The 20,417-nt window shown below is 41.3% G+C and overlaps 1 protein-coding gene across 3 annotated transcripts in view; it reads left to right on the plus strand.

Moving 5' to 3' along the window:
- MAP3K20 (mitogen-activated protein kinase kinase kinase 20) overlaps window positions 1-20,417 on the plus strand; it is a 194,886-nt gene that overhangs the window by 23,867 nt on the left and 150,602 nt on the right. For 2 of the 3 annotated variants that reach the window (XM_073545903.1, XM_073545905.1), the window contains exon 2: window positions 10,068-10,260. In XM_073545903.1, the coding sequence (XP_073402004.1) occupies window positions 10,068-10,260 (193 nt within the window). Of the gene's footprint in view, window positions 1-3,874; window positions 4,057-10,067; window positions 10,261-20,417 lie in introns of those variants that run through there. The other variant, XM_073545904.1, reaches the window with a different exon arrangement.

Raw genomic sequence — 20,417 nt, forward strand, 5'->3', positions numbered from 1 at the left:
CAGGCCCTTCCACAGTACCACCAGCAGGACACTGCCGGGACCCCCCCCACCGCCGCCGGACCCCCCCGCCACTGCCACTGCTGGACCCGCCACCGACGGACCCCACCAGCCGCTGCCTGCCCACCCACCTCCGTCACAGCAGGCAGGAAAGACCGCGGCTTGCGGCCTGTGCACAGGCTGCAAGCTGCGGTCTTTCCTGCTGGCTGGCCGCTGCCAGGACCCCCCACCACTGGACCCGCCACTGAACCCCCCCACTGCCGCCGCTGGACCCGCCGCTGCTGGCCACGCCGCCGGACCCGCCGCTGCCTGCCCACCATGTACATACACACACACGTACATACACACACATGTACATACACACACAAACGTGCACACGTACGTACACACACACGTACACACATGTATGTACACACACACACACACGTACTCACACAAACACTCACATACACACACGTACACATACACACACATGTATGTACACACACACACACACATTTACACACACACACATACCCCACACACACGTATGTACACACACACACACACACATGTACACACACATACCCCACACACACACTTCCCTCCCAATGCAATAGCATCGGGCACACCTCTAGTAAAACATAAGGGCTGTTAGTCAAGCAGGAGGTGGTGGCGCTAGGTGAGGAATAGAGCTGCACGTCACTAATTTTTTAAGTAAATACAAGTGCTTCTCACAAAATTAGAATATCATCAAAAAGTTAATTTATTTCACTTCAATGCAAAAAGTGAAATTGATATTATATAGAGTTATTACAAACAGAGTGATCTATTTCAAGTGTTTATTTCTGTTAATATTGATGATTATGGCTTACAGCCAATGAAAACCGAAAAGTCATTATCTCAGTAAATTAGAATACTTTATAACACCAGCTTGAAAAATGATTTTAAAATCTGAAATGTTGGCCTACTGAAATGTATGTTCAGTAAATGCACTCAATACTTGGTCGGGGCTCCTTTTGCATCAATTACTGCATCAATGCGGTGTGGCATGGAGGCGATCAGCCTGTGGCACTGCTGAGGTGTTATGGAAGCCCAGGTTGCTTTGATAGCAGCCTTCAGCTCGTCTGCATTGTTGGGTCAGGTGTCTCTCATCTTCCTCTTGACAATACGCCATAGATTCTCTATGGGGTTAAGGTCAGGTGAGTTTTCTGTCCAATCAAGCACAGTGATTCTGTTGTTTTTAAACCAGGTATTGGTACTTTTGGCAGTGTGGACAGGTGCCAAGTCCTGCTGGAGAATGAAATTTTCATCTCCATAAAGCTTGTCGGCAGAGGGAAGCATGAAGTGCTATAAAATTTCCTGGTAGACGGCTGTGTTGACTTTGGTCTTGATAAAACACAGTGGACCTACACCAGCTGATGACATGGCTCCCCTATCACTGATTGTGGACACTTTACACTAGACCTCCAGCAGCTTGGATTGTGGCCTCTCCACTCTTCCTCCAGACTCTGGGACCTTGATTTCCAAATGAAATGCAAAGTTTACTTTCATCTAAAAGCAACACCTTGGACCACTGAGCAACAGTCCAGTTCTTTTTCTCCTTGGCCCAGTTAAGACGCTTCTGGCGTTGTCTATTGGTCATGAGTGGCTTGACACAAGGAATGCGACACTTGTATTCTAATTTACCGAAATAATGACTTTTGGATTTTTATTGGCTGAAAGCCATAGTCATCAACATTAACAGAAATAATCACTTGAAATAGATTACTCTGTAATGACTCTATATAATATATGAGTTTCACTTTTTGTATGAAGAACTGAAATAAATTAACTTTTTGATGATATTCTAATTTTGTGAGAAGCACCTGTATATTTCTAAAGGTCCTATTGACATGAAATTATCACTAGATATTGATAACAACCTATCAAATCCACAGACAAAGAAATCAAACCATAGATGTCCATAAATTAAGCTACATGTAATAATTCGAAATGACACAAGGAAAAAGTATTTAACACACTTACTGAAATTTAATTAATACTTCGCACACAAGCCTTTGTTGATAATGACTGCTTTAAGGTGCCTCTTGTATGGCGAAACTAGTTGCATGTATTAGTCAGGTGTGATTTTGGCCCATTCTTCCAAACAGTCTTCAAAACCTGAAGGTCCCATAGGCTCCTTCTATGAACTCTGAGCTTTAGTTCCTTCCATACATTTTCTATTGGATTTGGGTCTGGAGATTGGCTGGGATATTCTAGCAACTTTATTTTCTTTCTCTGAAACAAATTGAGAGTTTCCTTGGTTGTGTGTTTGGGATCATTGTCTTGTTGAAATGTCCATCCTCATTTCATCTTCATCATCCTGATGGGTGGCAGCAGATTTTTATCAAGAATGTCTCGTTATTTGTCCATTCATCCTTTCTTGAACTTTGCCTATGTCTTAGGCTGAAAAACAGCCCCACACCATGATGTTCACACCTCCAAACTTCACACTTTGGTATGGTGCTTTTGGGGAGAGAGCCAGTGCCTTTTGGTCTCCAAAGATGGTGTGTATTATGACATCCAAAGTTCAATTTTGGTATCATCTGACCAAACTAAATTCTCCCAGTATGTCACAGGCTTGTCTAAATATTGTTGAGCATATGTTAAACGTGCTTGAACATGCTTTTTGTTCAGCAATGACGTTTTTCTTGATGAGCGGGTATACAGGCCATGGAGGTTAAGTGCATTACTTATTGTTTTCTTTGAATTAATTGTACTTGCTGATTCCAGGTCTTTCTATAGCTCTCTACAGGTGGTCCTTGGATCTTCATCAACTCTTATGATAATTCCTTTAAACTCCTCTACTTGTTTTACTATTACTAGTTCTTCAGCTTCACTTGCAGATCAATTCAAAAGATGATGTCTCAGTAACAGAGGAGGGGGCCATGTAAAGGCATTGCTGGACCTGTCTTTGAAAGAGTTACATGAACAAAAAAGAGTTTGGGGTATGAAATCCTGCTGACAGATTCCTTTTAAGTACCAAACCAAGTCGTTATAGGCTTAAATAAAGCTCCAGCATCCATTAACATAGGTTGTATTTTCTGTATCATACATATATTTTCACTACTGTTATGTCGTTTCCTCTCTATTTATGCACTAAATTATAATAGGGAATGATGTTTTACAACAAGCCATATATATATATATATATATATACACTGTATATATATATATATATATATATATATATATATATATATATAATTGCCCAGAGGAAGCAGTCAGATTCCAGCTCACATTTTCTCTTTTGCATGCAATGCATTTTGGTGTTGTTACGTAAGAGCTGCACCCTGTGCTCTGACCTGTCACAGGTTACCCTCCTCCTGCTCCCTTTACTGAAATACTGAATGACAACCTGCAGCTGCATCTCCCTCCTCCACATTCCTAACTATTAATCTTGCCCACTAAATAGATAATTTTTTTTTTTAAGGAACTGAGGTTTATTGACAGCTTACATGGTAGAGATGTCTGAGGTTACAACATGTCAGTGAATGACAAATAGCAGTGACAAACATTATTTCGGAGAGCTATAAAAAGAAAGAGATCATGACACAGTCATCTGGAATAAATGTAAGTTCCATTCCTGGAAGCATACCTCATGCTCAGGAAAACATGGCTCCTGTCCTGATCTTCTTTACGGGAGCCAAGAAAAGTCACTTTCTAATAGAAACCACAGCGTCCAAGTGTTTCTGGTACAAGACTACTGTACCCCTCCTTCCCGGACATGCGCTGCGCCATGTATCACAGCTAAAGGTCCAAATGAGCCAGAAGTTTTATGTGTGTGACTATATTATGCAATGAGCACAGCACCGGGCTATGCCGTGCCTGACATTCCAGATCGGCTATGTGAGCTGACAGTGGAAAGTGTGCTTTCCAGTCTTCAGCACTTAACTGTAGAAGATCCCCTGGCACACCAACGCCTTGTACAATTGTGCCCTACATGTGCAGAGACATTACATTACTTACCCTGTGATGTGCCCCTTGGGATAGGACTCTTAGGATCTCCCCCTGAAAACTCTAGGACAAGACTTAACTGTAAGTTTACTCTTTCTGCTTATTTTACTTTATATTATTTGTTATTTTATTATTTTTGCGCTAGGAAAGCAGAGTTGTTACCTGTTATCTTGACTGTTTTGCATAGTTCATGGGGGTCAACACATAGGGGTACATTTAGGAAGACTTGTGTATCGCAATGCTTTAAGTCAGCCTAAAGTATTAGTATAATCTGTAAGGTAAAAAGAAGCGGGGCTCCCATAGAATAGTTTGCAACTTGAAAGCATGCTCTGTCACATCTTATAAGGTGTCCGTCTCCCCTTGCGGAGTTGTGCAAAAGGACAGGTATAACCAACCTAATATTAAAATCCATGGCCAAGATGGATCTTCATCGGTCCGTTAAATTCCCAGAATCACTTGTATAGCAACAATGGACTTCAGGGAAATAACGATGAGTAGGTAGCACCACCGGATCAAACCATAGGAGAATTATTGACAACACGTTTTAAGAGTGGACTGCTCTCTTCACCAGGTCCACTCTTGAAATGCATTGTCAATACATTCTCCTGTGGTTTGATCTGGCGGCGCTACCTACTCGTCATCCTTATCCTGACTTCCACTAAAGTATTAGCGTTTTATACAGTAAGTCCATACCTGTTGGACGAGGCAATGTAGCTATTGTTCCCTGCCATGTTGCATTTGCTGCTTTCTTGCTTTTAGTAATGCTGAAAAAGTTTTTTCCCAACATTGAAATTGTCACCTATCCATAAGATAGGTTATATATTTGTGATTGTAGTGTGGATCCAATGCTGGGCCACCCACCAACTTAGAATGGGGCACTGAAATGCACCATTAGACAGGAGCTCTGCTAATGCTCCATTCCTTCTCGAAGGGGCTGCAGGTGAAATTCTAGTACAGCCTTTGGCTTTATCTGACAGTCCCATAGTAAAGATGCACATCCAGGGATAGCTTCATTCTATCAGGACATTTCAGAGCCCTTTACTCAGGAATTTGTGGAGTTCTTAGTAGTCAGATCCCCACCGATCATAAAGTGGACAGGTGAGAACTTTTCAGGGTTGTGATAACTTTGTGACAAAAATGATCAAAGTTTAGTGTTACTTTTGTATGAAGAATGTATTTTACTTAAAGAATGTGAATGAAATTGTCTAAAGGGAGTCTGTCAGAGCAAATTGATAGTAGAAAATTAAGCGCACAGTCTTGTAGGGGATATATAAAAATTGCACGTTTAGACCTTACTTGCACAATACATTGACAATGTATTTTTTTGCCGTAATTTTTCAAAGCACCATAAAGATGTAGTGAGTTTACTGCAGAGAAAGCTCAGGCAAGAGAGGTGGGGATGCAGAACCAGTTGGTGGAACAGTGCACTAAGCCTTTTGGTCTCTCGCTATTTTTTATACGGGCTATATCCTCTACAGGGCTATGTGCGTAGTTTGTACCATCAGTAATATATGTTAATCATCTTTTGCTGTTTCAATCAAATCAATAAAAAAGGAAGCAAGCTGCTGATTATAGATCATATTACAGATTTTATAAACATTATAAAAGTATTTTTTTAATTAAAAAATGTAATTAAAACATTAAACATAGTTAGCAGATTCATTCAAACATCAGATTGTATGTATAGCGAATGTTTATCAAAATAAGGAACTGGTTGCACTCAATTGCATTAAGGCATATCAAATAAGAAATATATGAAGTGTGAATAGCATAATGGCTTTTGGAATTTAGAAAAAACATATGAGATACTTAGCACAAAATTTGGCCAAAAGATGTGAGCCCATTCACCAGCGTCAAGGTAATCTCATTGAACGGGTCCCTATTCTAACTGCCTCACGTGAACTACTGGCTAATAACAAGATAACGCCTATATTTATAGGAAGATAGGAACCAAAATGTGATTGGATGTAATTAAAATCACAGCTCGATGAAGGGCAGAATGCTCAGTCTGAAAGCTAACATACAAATGACAGTAAAAACTGTGCAACCATTTGCTTATTTTGATATGTAAGTTGTTTGTTGGTATGCACCTATTCAGACTAGGATGCGCCGTCAGTTTTTTCTGTGATTTGTATGTTAGCTTTCTGATCGAGCACTCCGCCCTTCATCAAGGTGTGATTTGAATTACATCCAATCACTTTTTGGTTCCTATCTTCCTATAAATATAGGCTTAAGATAAAGCCAGTAGTTCACGTGAGGCAGTTAGAATAGGGAGCCGTTCAATGAGATCACCTTGACGTTGGTGAATGGGCTCACATCTTTTGGCCAAATTTTGTGCTAAGTATCTCATATGTTTTTTCTAAATTCCAAAAGCCATTATGCTATTCACATTTCATATATTTCATATTTGATATGCCTTAATGCAATTGAGTGCAACCAGTTCCTTATTTTGATATGTAAGCTGTTTTTTTGTATGCACCTATTCAGACTAGGATGTGCCGTCAGTTTTTTCTGTCATAGCGAATGTTTATTAACACAAGTACTCAATTAGTCTAGTTTACATTAACAATTTCCATTTACATGGGCCGACTGACATCACTAAATGACCTCCGATCTGTAAATATTAACCAATCGGCGGTCATTTAATAGCTTATACACCACCATAAATGATGCACCCTGATCAGTGGCGTAACATGAAGCTTGTGATTCCCAATGCAAAAGCTCCAATGGGGCCCACAACTATTGTAAGTCTTTAATAATAATGGTCTTTTCATGTGGGCCAAAAGGACCTTTTGGGCCCCCTAAACTCCAGGTCTCGGGTCCGGTTGCAACCCCCTGCATTTATTTTCGCAGTCACTGAGCGATCTGTAACAGAGCATCATGAGTCCTGTTTACACAGGATGATGTGCTGTTGAGTGTGATGATCTTTTGTACACATAAAAGATCATTTAACTGGATGAACGAGCGCTTTCCTTGTTCATCAGGTGATCGTCCGCCTATTTAGACTGCCCGATTATCATGAAACGAGCTTTCTTAGAAACGCTCATTCACAATCTTTCAGTGTGAATTGCCTTTATCTTGGGTGTTTGTTTCAGAAAGACATCTTTTTGTATCTAGATAATCTTTTGCCACATGAAGCCAAATTACATTTGTCCTTCAGTGGCTATCCATGGATGTCCCAAGTCTACCACATCAGGTCTCCTATTCTGGCTCATAGAGGGGGAAAGCCCGAGTTTTGACCTCTGTATGTGGATGTTTTCATTACATTTGTCAGACTTCTCCTTTAATGTGCAACATTATAATAAAGTCAGTATACTAAATTAAGACATAATACAAGTATAACAGAGCCGTTAATGGCAGCTTGTTAATTGTTTCCATGTAACAACAGTACATTGTTTCGGACATTGTCCAAAGTATTAAATCAACAAATTAAAAAAAGATGCAAGATATTTTATTTTTGGGGACTAAATTAGCAAAAGATTGAACAAAAATAGGTTCTCTGCTTTGATCAGTTTCTATTTGTTAGGCTTGACTCACACCTCTGTGTTTTATGTTCCTAGTATTGGCTGCAATACACAGGTGGGCCGAAGATCTCCTAACCCGGACTTGAGAGCCTCATAGACATTTTTGAACTGTCCAGTTCGGGTCTGGAGACCTGCGGATAGTCCATATAACAGACTCCTGAGTACAAAATATGAAGCAGGGATGTCATATACCTATAGCGTCACAGAAGGAGCAGGATGATAAAATATACAAATTTTATTAAATAGTCAAAATAGAAATGATACAAAACACAATGTGAAAAAGACAAGAGTAGTACACTCTCTCTGTCTACATACAACATGAATACAGTGACAGAAAAAATTAAAATAGACCATCACATCCTATATAGTGAATATTCGAGTGACATTGTGAACATGAGTATCGGTATATATTAACATTGATGTTGTAACCCTTTTATCAAAATGGTAATAAGTATTGGTAGGTCATAATAAGTACATACAACTGATATAGATGTTCACAAATAAAATATCAGCATCACAGTGATAGTGGTATGTGAAAGGTATATAATGACCTAATAGTCACGCTAAAATAGCAAAGCGGATCAAAGTACAGTGTATATAATATAAATGAATTGATCCTAAGGTCAATTACCTGTGTCCATTATGTTGAGGATGTGAGGTTTGTAAACTGCACCTCGACGCGCATTTCACCGCATCTGCGGTTACATCAGGAGGGATGTGAAGATTCCTGGCTATAAGATCCCCAGCAATCCGCATTACTCTATATTCATTCAAATCAGTGGATTGTGTATTACAGAAGAGGTTCTCCAGAATGAGTGACACAATAACTGCTCCCCAACTCTGGCCTAAAGATGAGGATCTCTGAAAACTTAGAATTCATTATGAATACAAAAATTTCCTCCTTGTTGGTCAGATAGTAATTTGCTACATAGATTTAGACTTTATGGGGATATTATTCCTATATCAGCATTTCATGGCTAAGAGGGGAATAACTCCTCCATGGTGCCAACAATTAAATACAGCCAAGTGTGACTGAGCTATGCGGTTTCTGTAACCCTCATTGAAATTAATGCGTTACAGAAACAGTGGGCTATGCCATTTCCATAGTTCTGTTTTCATAGGTCAACCTCCAGTTGTCGTAGTCAGGATTGAGTTATCCCTCTCTCTACCATGAAAGGCTAAGATGGAAATCACCCTTTAAGGCCCCCATACATATTGGATAAAAGTTGGGAAAACCCTGTGATTTTAGCTGTGCCACCTCGCTATCTTATGTGCATAGAGGTGATCTTGACTCTCCCCCTACAGATGTTGTTGATGGAAATAAGGATCAGGCATATTGAATTTTTAAACCCAAATCCAGAGGAGATTTGTAGCAAATTTCAGCCGTTTTCTCCACTGAAAACATATTCATGCTTGGCTGAATGGAGCAAGCATATGAATTGGGTGGTGGTGCGGGTCAGAAGAAATAGAAGTTTGCTAATCAATCAGGGTCTGAACTGTGGGAATGCCAATGATCTTGAGATCTGTTGGAATTGAGCTATGGCTTGACGGTCCCTTTTTAAAGGCTAATTGGAGAATTATGTAGGAACATATGTCATATGCGTCCAAGTTGCGCTATCTGAGCATGTGAGAGGAGAGAAGCATCACGGTCATATATAAAGACGGCACGGCAGTTAAGCATGCGTAATGGATCATTAAAGTGGGAATATTGTTTAATCTAGAAAAGGAGAATGCAAAAAAGTATCACGATCCACAAAAAGGGGGGAAAGTGCAAAACAAATATTTAAGAAAAAAAAACTATTAAATTATTAAGAAGACCATTCAAACAAATAAATGTTTAAGCGCAAGTCTAGATAAAGACATGAATAAAGTGTCTGGATAACATTTCATTACCTGGTGTTGCCTAGCTGCTTGTTAGTGTTGCTTCATTAGTGCATGATCAGTGACTACAGCGCACAGGATCAGTATAGAATTCCCATGCACCATAGATGAGTATGTGTTACTCAACATGGCCTCCTACCAGGTCCAAAAACAGCAGCAAATCCAAAGATATTTGAGGTACCACAGAAATCCTTATAAAAATCCAATTTTTATTCCAAAATATTTAAAACATCAGTGAGGAGACAAAAATAGAGCAACGTGTCGGCCAAACGGCCTGTCTCAAGCCTAAAATACCATCACAATGTATTGGAAAACTTACAGGACCTACAGGAACTCCAGAGCAGTCTATAATTAAGCTCTTGGCTCTTCAGAGGCTTTGGACGCTGCTTTATCTCTCTCTTACGCTTTACACTGTAGCTCGTCTGGTCTGATCTGCCTCTCAGGTGAGCTACGTATAGTTATGTACTGATGTGAGACTTACAGAATAGCTTGGAGAATAAATTTGAGTAAATGTAGTAACATGCTCCTGGCCCTATGTGTCATCATTTAGAAGATTTACAGCTCTTTTAGACTTACAAACTGCAGAGAGAAGTAGAAGCCATCCATACTCTATACTCCATATATCTCCACCTTATTTGTCCTTTCCTTTTTTTCTGGCATCATACATTCTTTGTGTTTGTCTTGCAGGTCGTATCTCAGAGCCGCTCTTCGTCATTATGAGATGTCGTCCCTAACTGCTTCGTTTGTACAAATTAAATTTAATGACTTACAGTTTTATGAGAGCTGTGGAGGTGGAAGCTTTGGGAGCGTTTACAGAGCAAAATGGCTGTCACAGGACAAAGAGGTGGCGGTGAAGAAGCTCCTGAAGATAGAGAAAGAGGTAAGAGTCTGTTCTTCCATATAATTATTCCATTTACCTTATACAGTAGTCACTATGTTTTTGCACAGGTGAAAACAATTCAGGGGAAACATGAAATGGCCTTCAAAAATGTAGACGTTATCCTAACATCTTGGGTACTGAGCTTTGTAGAGACATATTTATGAAGCTTATCTTCTTGGTTTCTCGGTACAATGACTGTGTGTACATGTACAGTATATGTGTTATCTAACAGGTCCATATACTGAGAGTCCCAGTTGTAGTACTGGGTTAACAAACTTCAAAAACAAGTGGTAATTTCCATTGATGGTGGAGTTGGTCTATTATTTAGGATAACTTCTACATGCGGTAGACACATCATCAGTTGTTATTAATTGGGGTCTGAGTACAGAAACCACCACCAGTTGTTAGAACGAGACAGTGCTTTGCTTAGAGGTTCACCCCTTTTTGTGCAGACATTTTGTCCACGTCCCGCACTGTCAGGGTGTACTACTTGGAAGTGCTGCAGTAAAACTTTGAATAATGGTAAGGACTAGGTTTTAATCTGGAACGCAAAAGAAATCTTACATATTTGGTAGCACCGGAATGTTTAGTTTTATTAGCATTGGAATAAAGTTTTTGAATTTTTATCTGAAAAATGTCTGGATCACCTCTACACTTCCCAAACTCTGATTTATCTACTTTATTTCCATCTGAAAACAGATGAGTCTTACCCATTCAAGATGGGAAATGGTTGGACATTCTGTAGTGCCCCATGGCAGAGCTGAAGGGACCAGTGAATACGGTAGCCACCAGGCTGCCACAGAACTCCATCAGAATTGCATGGTGCATATCTCACAGCAGCAAAGTTGCCAGGAAGCGTGTGCATCACAGATGCTATTGTCCATAGTTCTTCGATTTCCAACCAGGGTTTCATACCTTTCAACTGATACTGAGTCTAGTTTTACATTAGGAGTATCAATATGACCAAACTTGTTTTAGGGGCAGACTTGGCCAAAACATAAAACTGGGCTGAGGATTGTGGATGGTTTTGCTTCTCCTATTTCCATAAAAAAGTTAGGAATCACTGACCTTGGTGAATGTCACTGATGCTACGTCATCAAGATCCACTGTCTGCTAGGTCTATGCCCAGACTTTCAAGGCAACTTAAGGAGTAACTTTCATTTTTATTTGACCTATCAATAGTACACATGAAAATAAGAAACTTTCTAATACATCTTATCAGAGAAACCTGCTTCTTTCTCCTCCTGAATGAATCATTCACTCTCTATTCATTGATAAAATCAGTGAAGACAGATTTTGCCATTACTGAGATAGGAGATGACAGGTGCTTTTAAAATTCTATGAAGACGGCATGAGCGAGGAACTAGTGATTTCCTATCTCACTGATGGGAAAATCTGTATTAACTGAGGACAGATTTTAACCATGAAGTGAAGATTTTGAGAATAAAAGATCAGTGCTAGAGAAAGAAGCAGGTTTCTCTGATGAGATATATTACAAAGTTTCTTATTTTCATGTGTAGTATTGATTTATGAAATAAAAACTAAAATGACGTTTATTCTCTTAGAGGGGTTGTCCAGGCTTGTATTCACGTCTGCAGAGTGCAGACAGTGAATCTTCACTGAGTGCACTGCGCACTGTCATTATTCCTTGGTGCCGGAGGGCGCATAACACCGCAAGTGTACAATTTGTATACATGCAGTCACATGTTGACTAGATGTTCCCTCAATACAAGTGAATTGAGTGAGGCCTGACATGTCTAGTTGGCATGTGGCCGGAAGTATGCAAATCACATACTTGTGGTCACATGACTGCCCGCTCCTGGCATCGGAGAATCCTGACAGCACAGTGTGCGCACTGTGAGGATTCACACGTCTGCAGTCACATGGAGTGACTACAGATTTGTACCCCAAGCCTGGACAACTCCTTTATGGTCTCCATGCACATTAGATTAGAGTCATCTGAACCTGGGGATTTTGGCAGGATTCAATATGCACAGGGGACACCCAGCTTCTTCCCCAGTAGATTATGTTAGTGGAGATAGGGATTGGGCTTTGGGATACCCCCATCCTCATTAGATGGTTGGCATTTTTTTTTGCTAATATTCATCTATTGTAAAGCTTTTGGCCACCTTAAACCCTTAGGTGCCACATGTGGCCTCTGTGATGTACTTATTTTGGAAGAGTAATAGAAAATACAATCTATTACTTTGCATTATATCATATGTAGACTTTTCTTTGATTATACCCATATTCTATATCCTCTATTCTAATGTAGCCCCAGACAATGAACAGATGTTTCATCGGATTGTATATATAAGAAATATTTTACTGATGTTCTGAAGCCGAAACCATGTTGTTTACTTCTCATCGGAGTGCGGACATATTGTGCGTGCCTTTGAGCAATGCAGAGTTTAGTGCTTTTCAGCCACTAGCTTTGCAGTTATACAGTAATGTAAGGTGAATTATCTTACACGTAAGGCGATGGACTTATACAGTTAAACACATGCCGGCATGAAAGTGCTCCATGAAAATCCAATGATAAGCAGAGTTAGGCTGAGCAGTCAGATACACCTGTGCTAATGATAGCTGAACCTGAGACTAAGCCGGGAAGTCAGCTGTTGGACGGCTCATGAGGATAGTCTTCCTCCACTGTGTCTCTCTGGCCTCCATATGAGCTCAAACTGCTATATCCCGACTTGGAGCTTAAGAATGCAGGTTTTAACTCTGTGCCACGTCCCCAAGACATTTATTATACATTGACAATCCAGAACAACCTAAGGGATTCCCAAAGGTTAAATATTAGTTACTGGAAGACAAGTCCTGACAAAAGGAGAGAATTATATGTCTAAAAGGTTCTTCCTTACGTTGAAAGAGCTTAGAATAGAAATTTCTAGAATAAGCTTTCAGTATCTCGAGGGAGCAGCTGCCCAGTCTACAACAATCATCTACGCTTAGACAGAGACTTGGCACACGATTAGCTTATGACTTGGGTAATAGCTTATACCCAAAGAGGACTTCTGAAAAAAAAATGGAAAACAAACTGAGCTTTACTCACCCTCCCCAGGCCTAGCGCCGAGACTCCGCCGCTCTGCTCTGTGTCTGTTATTGTCTGCATCGCCGACATCACGTTGACAGCGCTAGAACCAATAACTGAGCTCAGCGGCTCTTGCCATCTACTCGGTCAGGACCGCTGAGCTCAGGTTTTGGCTACAGCGTCGTCAAAGTGATTTCAGTGCAAACACAGCGAGCAGCGCACGGAGACTCAGCGCTGGACTAGGGGAGGGTGAGTAAAGCACAACTTGTTTGTTTTTGTAAACAAACTGTAGCTGAGGGACAGTGGTTTTCCAAAACCAGAAAACAATTTTAACTATTTGAGTTACTTTCCTTTTTTTTCATAGGTTGAAATTTTACTTAGTTTTTGTTGCCCCTGAGAGGTGACTGCAGCTTTTTGCAGCGCCATGGCCAAGATGAGTCCCTCTATCGAATTGTGCACAAGGCTGTGTTTTATGTCCAAGCGCGATCCGACCAAACATCGGATGGCACTAGGACCAATGTTATATTATGAGACCGTACAAATGTCTGATTTTTTCCTCCGCCCGAGCCAGTGCAAGGAAACAATTACAGTGTGCTCGAGTTGGATCCAATTATCATATCACACTAGGCTATGCAAGTAAATGAATCCATGGAAAACATCTGACTGCACTTGGATGACATTTGAGTGGAGTCCGATTTCCACGGACTGACAGAATGGAGAAGATGGAGACAAGATGGAGAATCAGAGAGAGAGTTTGATCAGAGTGTGATTTGCCTAATTGGCCTGATTCTCTCAGATGAGAGAAGAAACGCTGGTGTAACCGGAGCTTAACAAGAAAAATTCACCTATATTGTAGTTGTCATCCTAGAATCTTGACCTTGTCATTAATCATAGCTGGAATTTCCATCCATAGACAGTGGGAAAATGACAAGACATTAATTAGGACATGTTGACGTTGCCTATTTTTGTTCCACCCTGGGCCCAACCAGAAACTTGAGCAGATCTCATCAGAGGAAACCAAGGAAAGGTCTACTTTTAGAAAGGTGTAATCAGGGCAGGTTCTCTGTACACTACTTACTGCTGAGAGATCTCGCACTTCATTGTTCTCCTTGTCCATTATTCTCACATGTACTCTATGACAGGTCGTCACCATGATTTGCAGGCATTGCATAGATAAGTGTAGTTCTGTAACCACTAGGAAAAGTGCATTGCGCCTCGTGCCTTCTATTTCTAGACATGAACATCAGAGGTTACAAAGTCATGTGTCATATTTAGAATCGTGTTGGCGTTTTAATTTTCTGGAGAAGCTCACATTTGTACATGATGTCATGTTAGCAAACCCCTAAACATATTACATCCCACTAGGACGTAAATACTTATGTCCGCCCCAAAAATTGAGAAAAGTATTCAAGGAGTGATACCTTTATTGGCTAACCAGATAAATTACATTTGCAGGCTTTCAGAGCTCAAAATGCCCCAAAGCCTGATGAAGGTTCCTTTTGAGCTCTGAAAGCTTGCAAATATGATTCCTCTGGTTAGCCAATAAAGGTATCACTCTTTGAATACTTTTCTCAATTATTGGGGGGGACATAAGTATTTACATCTATTTTTGTGGCTAACACGGCACCACAATATTATTTTGTATTGTACATCCCACTAGGACAAAACTCAGTTCTGTCCTTCATTCTACAAAACCTCATCTGATCTTCCACAACCCGTCTATGCTTTTGCAGCACCATTCCACTTTTTGGAAGTTTCTGAAAATAATTAAATTACATCTTGATGTTCATTGTATTTTTAGTAAAATGTTGTGCTACATTGAGCTGGAGATAGACATGGAGGTAAATTTGCTGACAACCATTCCTGCTGATTAAAAAATTCCTCGTACAAAAACTTAAAGTGGTTGTCAAGGCTTGGGATGAAAGTCTGCAATCACGCTATGTGACTGCAGACTTCTGAATCCTGCAGGATTCTCCAACATTGCCGGTGAGAGTGGGCAGTCACCTGACCGCAGGCATGAGCCGACTAGACGTGCACACTCCCTCTGCACTGAGACAGGATGAGAACGTCTAGTCAGAATGTGATCGGAAGTATGCAAATCACATAAATGCGGTCACGTGACCTCCCACTCTCGAGTAACTGCAGAATTTCACTCCTAGCCTGGACAAGCCCTTTAAGTAAAAAGCCACCAATTATGTCCATATCCTTTAAGACCCACATATTCTGTATGAGAAGGAAGATTACAAGCCTGGATTCTTGGTTTAGTGGGGGCAATGTAGGTAAGTCTTCAGGGCTGTAGTGAGTGCCTTCTTTACAGGTAATAGATGGATTTCCATCTTTTATTCTTACTGTCTGTCACTTGCTCACAACACAGTATCCATGGACCATGGTTTTATAGTCCAGTCCACATTTCTTGTTGTACACATGATTAGTTGTGCAAATATTTATTCTTCAATAGCTTTAGTATCACAGGAAATTAACAACAGAGGTGCAGATGGTGGAATGACAAGTGTGTATTAAAGTGGATCTGTCACCGGATGTCACAATGCCATGCACTGATGTCAGCTGCATTTGCACCTAATGACCCTGTCTAATTACTTAACCCTCCATCAGGCGCAATATAGATTCTCCTCAGTTCATGCGCAATGTGCCTGACAAGCACAGGTCAGAAAACCACCTATAGTAGCTACATATTTCAATTTCAGGACTATAGAAGTAGTCAGTGACCTTCATAGGAATGTATTAAAAGAGATTACACCAAATCAGATGCAAAAAAAACCATTTATTAACCATAAACTTATTAAAACTAAAAGTACCACTTTTCGGTAGTACCGCCAAATAGGCTCCAGTTATCTTTACTTAACTATTGCTTAAATATAAAATTATGGAAAAAAACTTAAAGGATATTGCACTTAGATGTCACTTAATTATTTTCTACTCATCTTCAGTGGTTTCAATTGCAGCAGAAGCAGCACAGGTACACTTAGAAAAGCAAGGCTGGCAGACGAAAGTTGCATGGGAAAGGCAGATTGATTCTTTACATATTTTGCAGTCATATTTAGAAAGCCTTCTGAAACCAGATACAAATGAGCAGGTAGTACAACTGCGTCTTTTAGAAGGTGGTAGAGTCGGTGTTTGTTCTGGAACGTCCTTGGGACGTCCTTTGTATTTTTATCTTTGCCCAAATAATAAGCTAGATCTGTGTCTGTTTCCTCTGTATCAGTGTCATCACCATCCTGCTCTGTTCCAGAATCAGTGTTACATTCTGCTACCTCATCTTCAGATGAAATGTCACTAGATTCCTCTAAATCCTCAGTTACTGCTGGTTCTTCCTCATCATCTTCTAACAAAAAAATCTTCATTTCTTCTAAATGAAGGGGTTTAGATGAATCATACTGTTTTCTGGCCATTGCAGCAGAAAATCTGAAGCAAGAGAGAAAGAGTATGTGTTAGGGCGCAATGTGCCTTAGAAGCCACCCTCCTTTTGTCTAAGAAAACAGTACTTATGCACACTAACTTAGCATTAATCCTTCATAAAACAAGCTAAATACACAATCGTGATGAATAAAAAAAGAAAATACTAACCTTTCAATTTGTGTTGAAATCAGGCGCAATGTGCCTGAGAAGCCAAAGTGTTGATATCTGCTCACTAGAAGGTCTGCTGAGTCACTGTGATATCAGGTTTCACAGAGCCTGTAGAGTCAGGAGATAACTAGGAGGGGTGGGGTTTTCTGATAAGTGGGCAAGGAGAGAGAAGTGAAACTAATTACTGTGTGCCTGTCAGATCTATTGCGCCTGACGGAGGGTTTAAGAACAGATGCACCTATGACACTGTCTAATAAAACATCCCCCAGACACTCTCTCGGCCTCATTGCCCTGACGGCCGGCCATGATGTAGCACAGCTCAGTTATCCTATGCTCAGGTCTGCATAGAAATCACTTTATTATTATTTTTTTCTATCCATCCGTCTCCTCCTGCAAAGTTACATCTGTGACCAATATCTTTCTCCCTTACTCCTTTTTCATTTATTCACCACTATTTACACTTCTAAACTTCCCCCCTCGTTATCACCAATCCTGTGATTCTTTTCCAGCTCTCCTATAGTCGCACACATTTTCTGCTGCATTCCCAGCTCAACTCTCACTTCATTCTGAGCTCTAATCCTCCCAAAGCTTCACATTTCTCTTTTAAAAGCCATTCAGTCCACTTTTTTTTATTTTATTTTTTTATTGCTTTGACTTAATTTTTTTTTTTTCACACTTTCCTTCTCGCCCACAGCCCTTCTTACCTCTCAATGTTCTCTTTCTCCACATATAATTTTGCATCACACGCTCCTTCCTTTTTTCTTTTTTTCTTGCATACGGACATATTTGCTCTTGGTTCTCACAGGTCTTTGCCTTTGAACTGTAAAGGTCAGCCAGGGCTGTAGTCATAAGTATAGGAGTAACCCCGGCACACTAATAACATGAAAGTAGTGTCTTCTCAACGACAGTCTTTAATTGTTGTGATTTTATTGATTGTGAAAAAAAAGGGTGGTGTTACAATCCAAAAAAGGGTGGTGTTACAATCCAACGTTTCAGCTCTACATCTCGAGCTTTCATCAGGGATATGACTAGATCCTTGGTTTTGAGGTGTGTGTATAAGTGGTATAGGTTTGCCTTTGTAGTCCAGCTGCTGGAACAGTACCTATAGTAACCACGATGTGTAGGGTCAGCACGTGACTCCCGTCCTTGTGTCCTAAATCTAGTCAGGTGTGGAGGAGGCCGGAAGTTGGATTGTAACACCACCCTTTTTTGGATTGTAACACCACCCTTTTTTTTCACAATCAATAAAATCACAACAATTAAAGACTGTCGTTGAGAAGACTTTACTTTCATGTTATTAGTGTGCCGGGGTTACTCCTATACTTTAGTCTTGTTTTTTCCCAGAGCACCTAAGTTGGGGTTTGAGCCTGTCATATCTACTTTATATAGGGCTGTAGTCATGGCCGAGGACACCGGGGCACCTGAGGCCTGGCCTCCCTTCACAGACACAGTACACTGCTCTTGTAGTACACTTGCCTCTTCATTCCAGGTGCTGCTGAGGTCCACCCTTTCTGTGGGGTCACCTTTGGCTTCATGCGAATGAACAGAGACACAGACCAGGTAAAACTCAAAATGCAAAACTTTACTTTCAGATCACCGCAGCACATCCAGATGCATTCCATCATCTACATCAGTTTCCATGTTACGCGATACTGCATCTTTCACTTCTCTCCCTGTCACAGAGCTCAAGAACGGGTTGGAGCACCCGCCAGGGCCGTGGGGTACTTGGTACCGGGCCGCTTCTTAAAGGGGCAGTGTCACAGCGGCAGTGACCCGGTCCATGGCCCTGGGCGTCCAATAAAAGGGGTATATTTACAAGGGATGAAAAATAGTTTTTGTATAAAGTGTTCGTGACGCCACCTGTGGTATCTGGTCAGTAGTGGCCAGCACTGCAGTACAGATCCTCTGGGACTGATGGTGTGATGCAGCAGAGTTGGAATAGCTCTCCACAGGCAGAGCTGTTGTCCCAGGGCAGTGGTGGTTAGTTGGGGATGCAATGTTTGCTGATGATAAATGCAGCAGTGCTGAGTGAGTGTTAAGGTAAGAATTCAAAGAACACAGTGAGATGCAGTTCCAAAGCTTTACTCACAGTTTCTGGTGCACACAGAAGCCCGCTTAGTGCTACGTCCTCCAGGTGAGGGATCCAGCCAACTTCCAGGCAGACAGAGAACACCTTTTCCAGAACTCCCTGTCAGTGTGTGCCTTCCTTGGCCGTCTCAGAGTGCTGATTTCCACTTTCCTTCCCTTCCAGCACCTCACAGTCAGTGTCCCAGGCCAGCTGCCGCGGATCCTGTTGGATAACATGTCCCAAAGCGTTTCCTTGATTCTATCTGGCTGCCTTTCTGGAGAAGATAACTGTGGTAGTTGGCTGTGGCCCCTAAAGTTGACACAGTTATCGGCTTTGCTAGCTAAGTCCTGATGTCCACTTTACTAGGCTAAGGGGCCAAGACCCTTCTGCGACCTGGATTTTCCTCCACCTGATGTCCATCAGAGTGGAACGAGCCCCACGGAGAGCACTCTCTCTCTTCATCCATGCCTCTGGGAAATTCCTTTCCCCTTCAAGGAGCTTCCTTTAGTCATTCAGTCTGTATCAGCAGCCCCTCAGACCAGGGATCTGCTGCAAAATTGTATCTCTTCCTATCTTCCCCTTTGGGAAGGTTGCCTATCCACGTCTTTCCCCTTCTTCCTCTATGGGAAGACTCTACTTAACTTCCCTTCAATTTTCGCACTCTGAACCCAAGCTCCACCCACCTACTAACACCCTTTACTAGCCAGCAGTTAGGAGCACCTGCTGCTATAGTGTGTGGTGGATGCAGTGATGTCAGAGCCAGGTCAGGTGTTTCCATCTTACCTGAAAGGTGGAATACCACACCTCTGGTTGAAGTGAAGTACCTATGTGTTGACTGGACCCTCAGGGGTGCCATAGGGTCGTACCGCACTGTACGTTTTCCCAGCATCCTCGTTGTGTAAATTCACTGTATACAAGGGGTCCCTCATCCATTACGCCCCAGCACCAAGGGAGTCCACCCATGCTAGCAATCTCCAAACACTGAGTAATCCACCCATCTGTCCTGCCGTATACTGTACTGCAGTCTTCTTACTGGAAAACTCTGTCTCCTGCTTCTGGGGAACTCGATCCCCTAACACTTCACCTATATCTTCAGTAGCTGGTGCGCTGTCTCTAGATGGCTGGGCACTCACTTCAATGTTACGGGGTGTTGGGTGGCTCGTGCATATTGCCCACCCGAGCACTGTGGGCTTCTCGTCCTGACTGAACTAAAACAGGAAATCCTGCCACCTTACTCCCCAGCTAACCCCTCCTATGTTAACTATCTACAGGGTGACTACACTAAGGACTCTGTACCCCCATCTAGTGGCTTTAGACCAAACTGCACTGTCCCTATAATATACATTGTGCAGCAAGAAGATACATATATAAACATATATACATACAGCAGCATATATTAATACATTACAAATGAAGACATGTTTAAGGGGTTAGGGGTGCAACATAGCATAGTCCTTGTGATCCCTTACA

This window comes from Dendrobates tinctorius, unplaced genomic scaffold, assembly GCF_039654945.1.
Source record: "Dendrobates tinctorius isolate UK_male_01 unplaced genomic scaffold, ASM3965494v1 ptg000143l, whole genome shotgun sequence".
Lineage (NCBI taxonomy): Eukaryota > Metazoa > Chordata > Amphibia > Anura > Dendrobatidae > Dendrobates > Dendrobates tinctorius.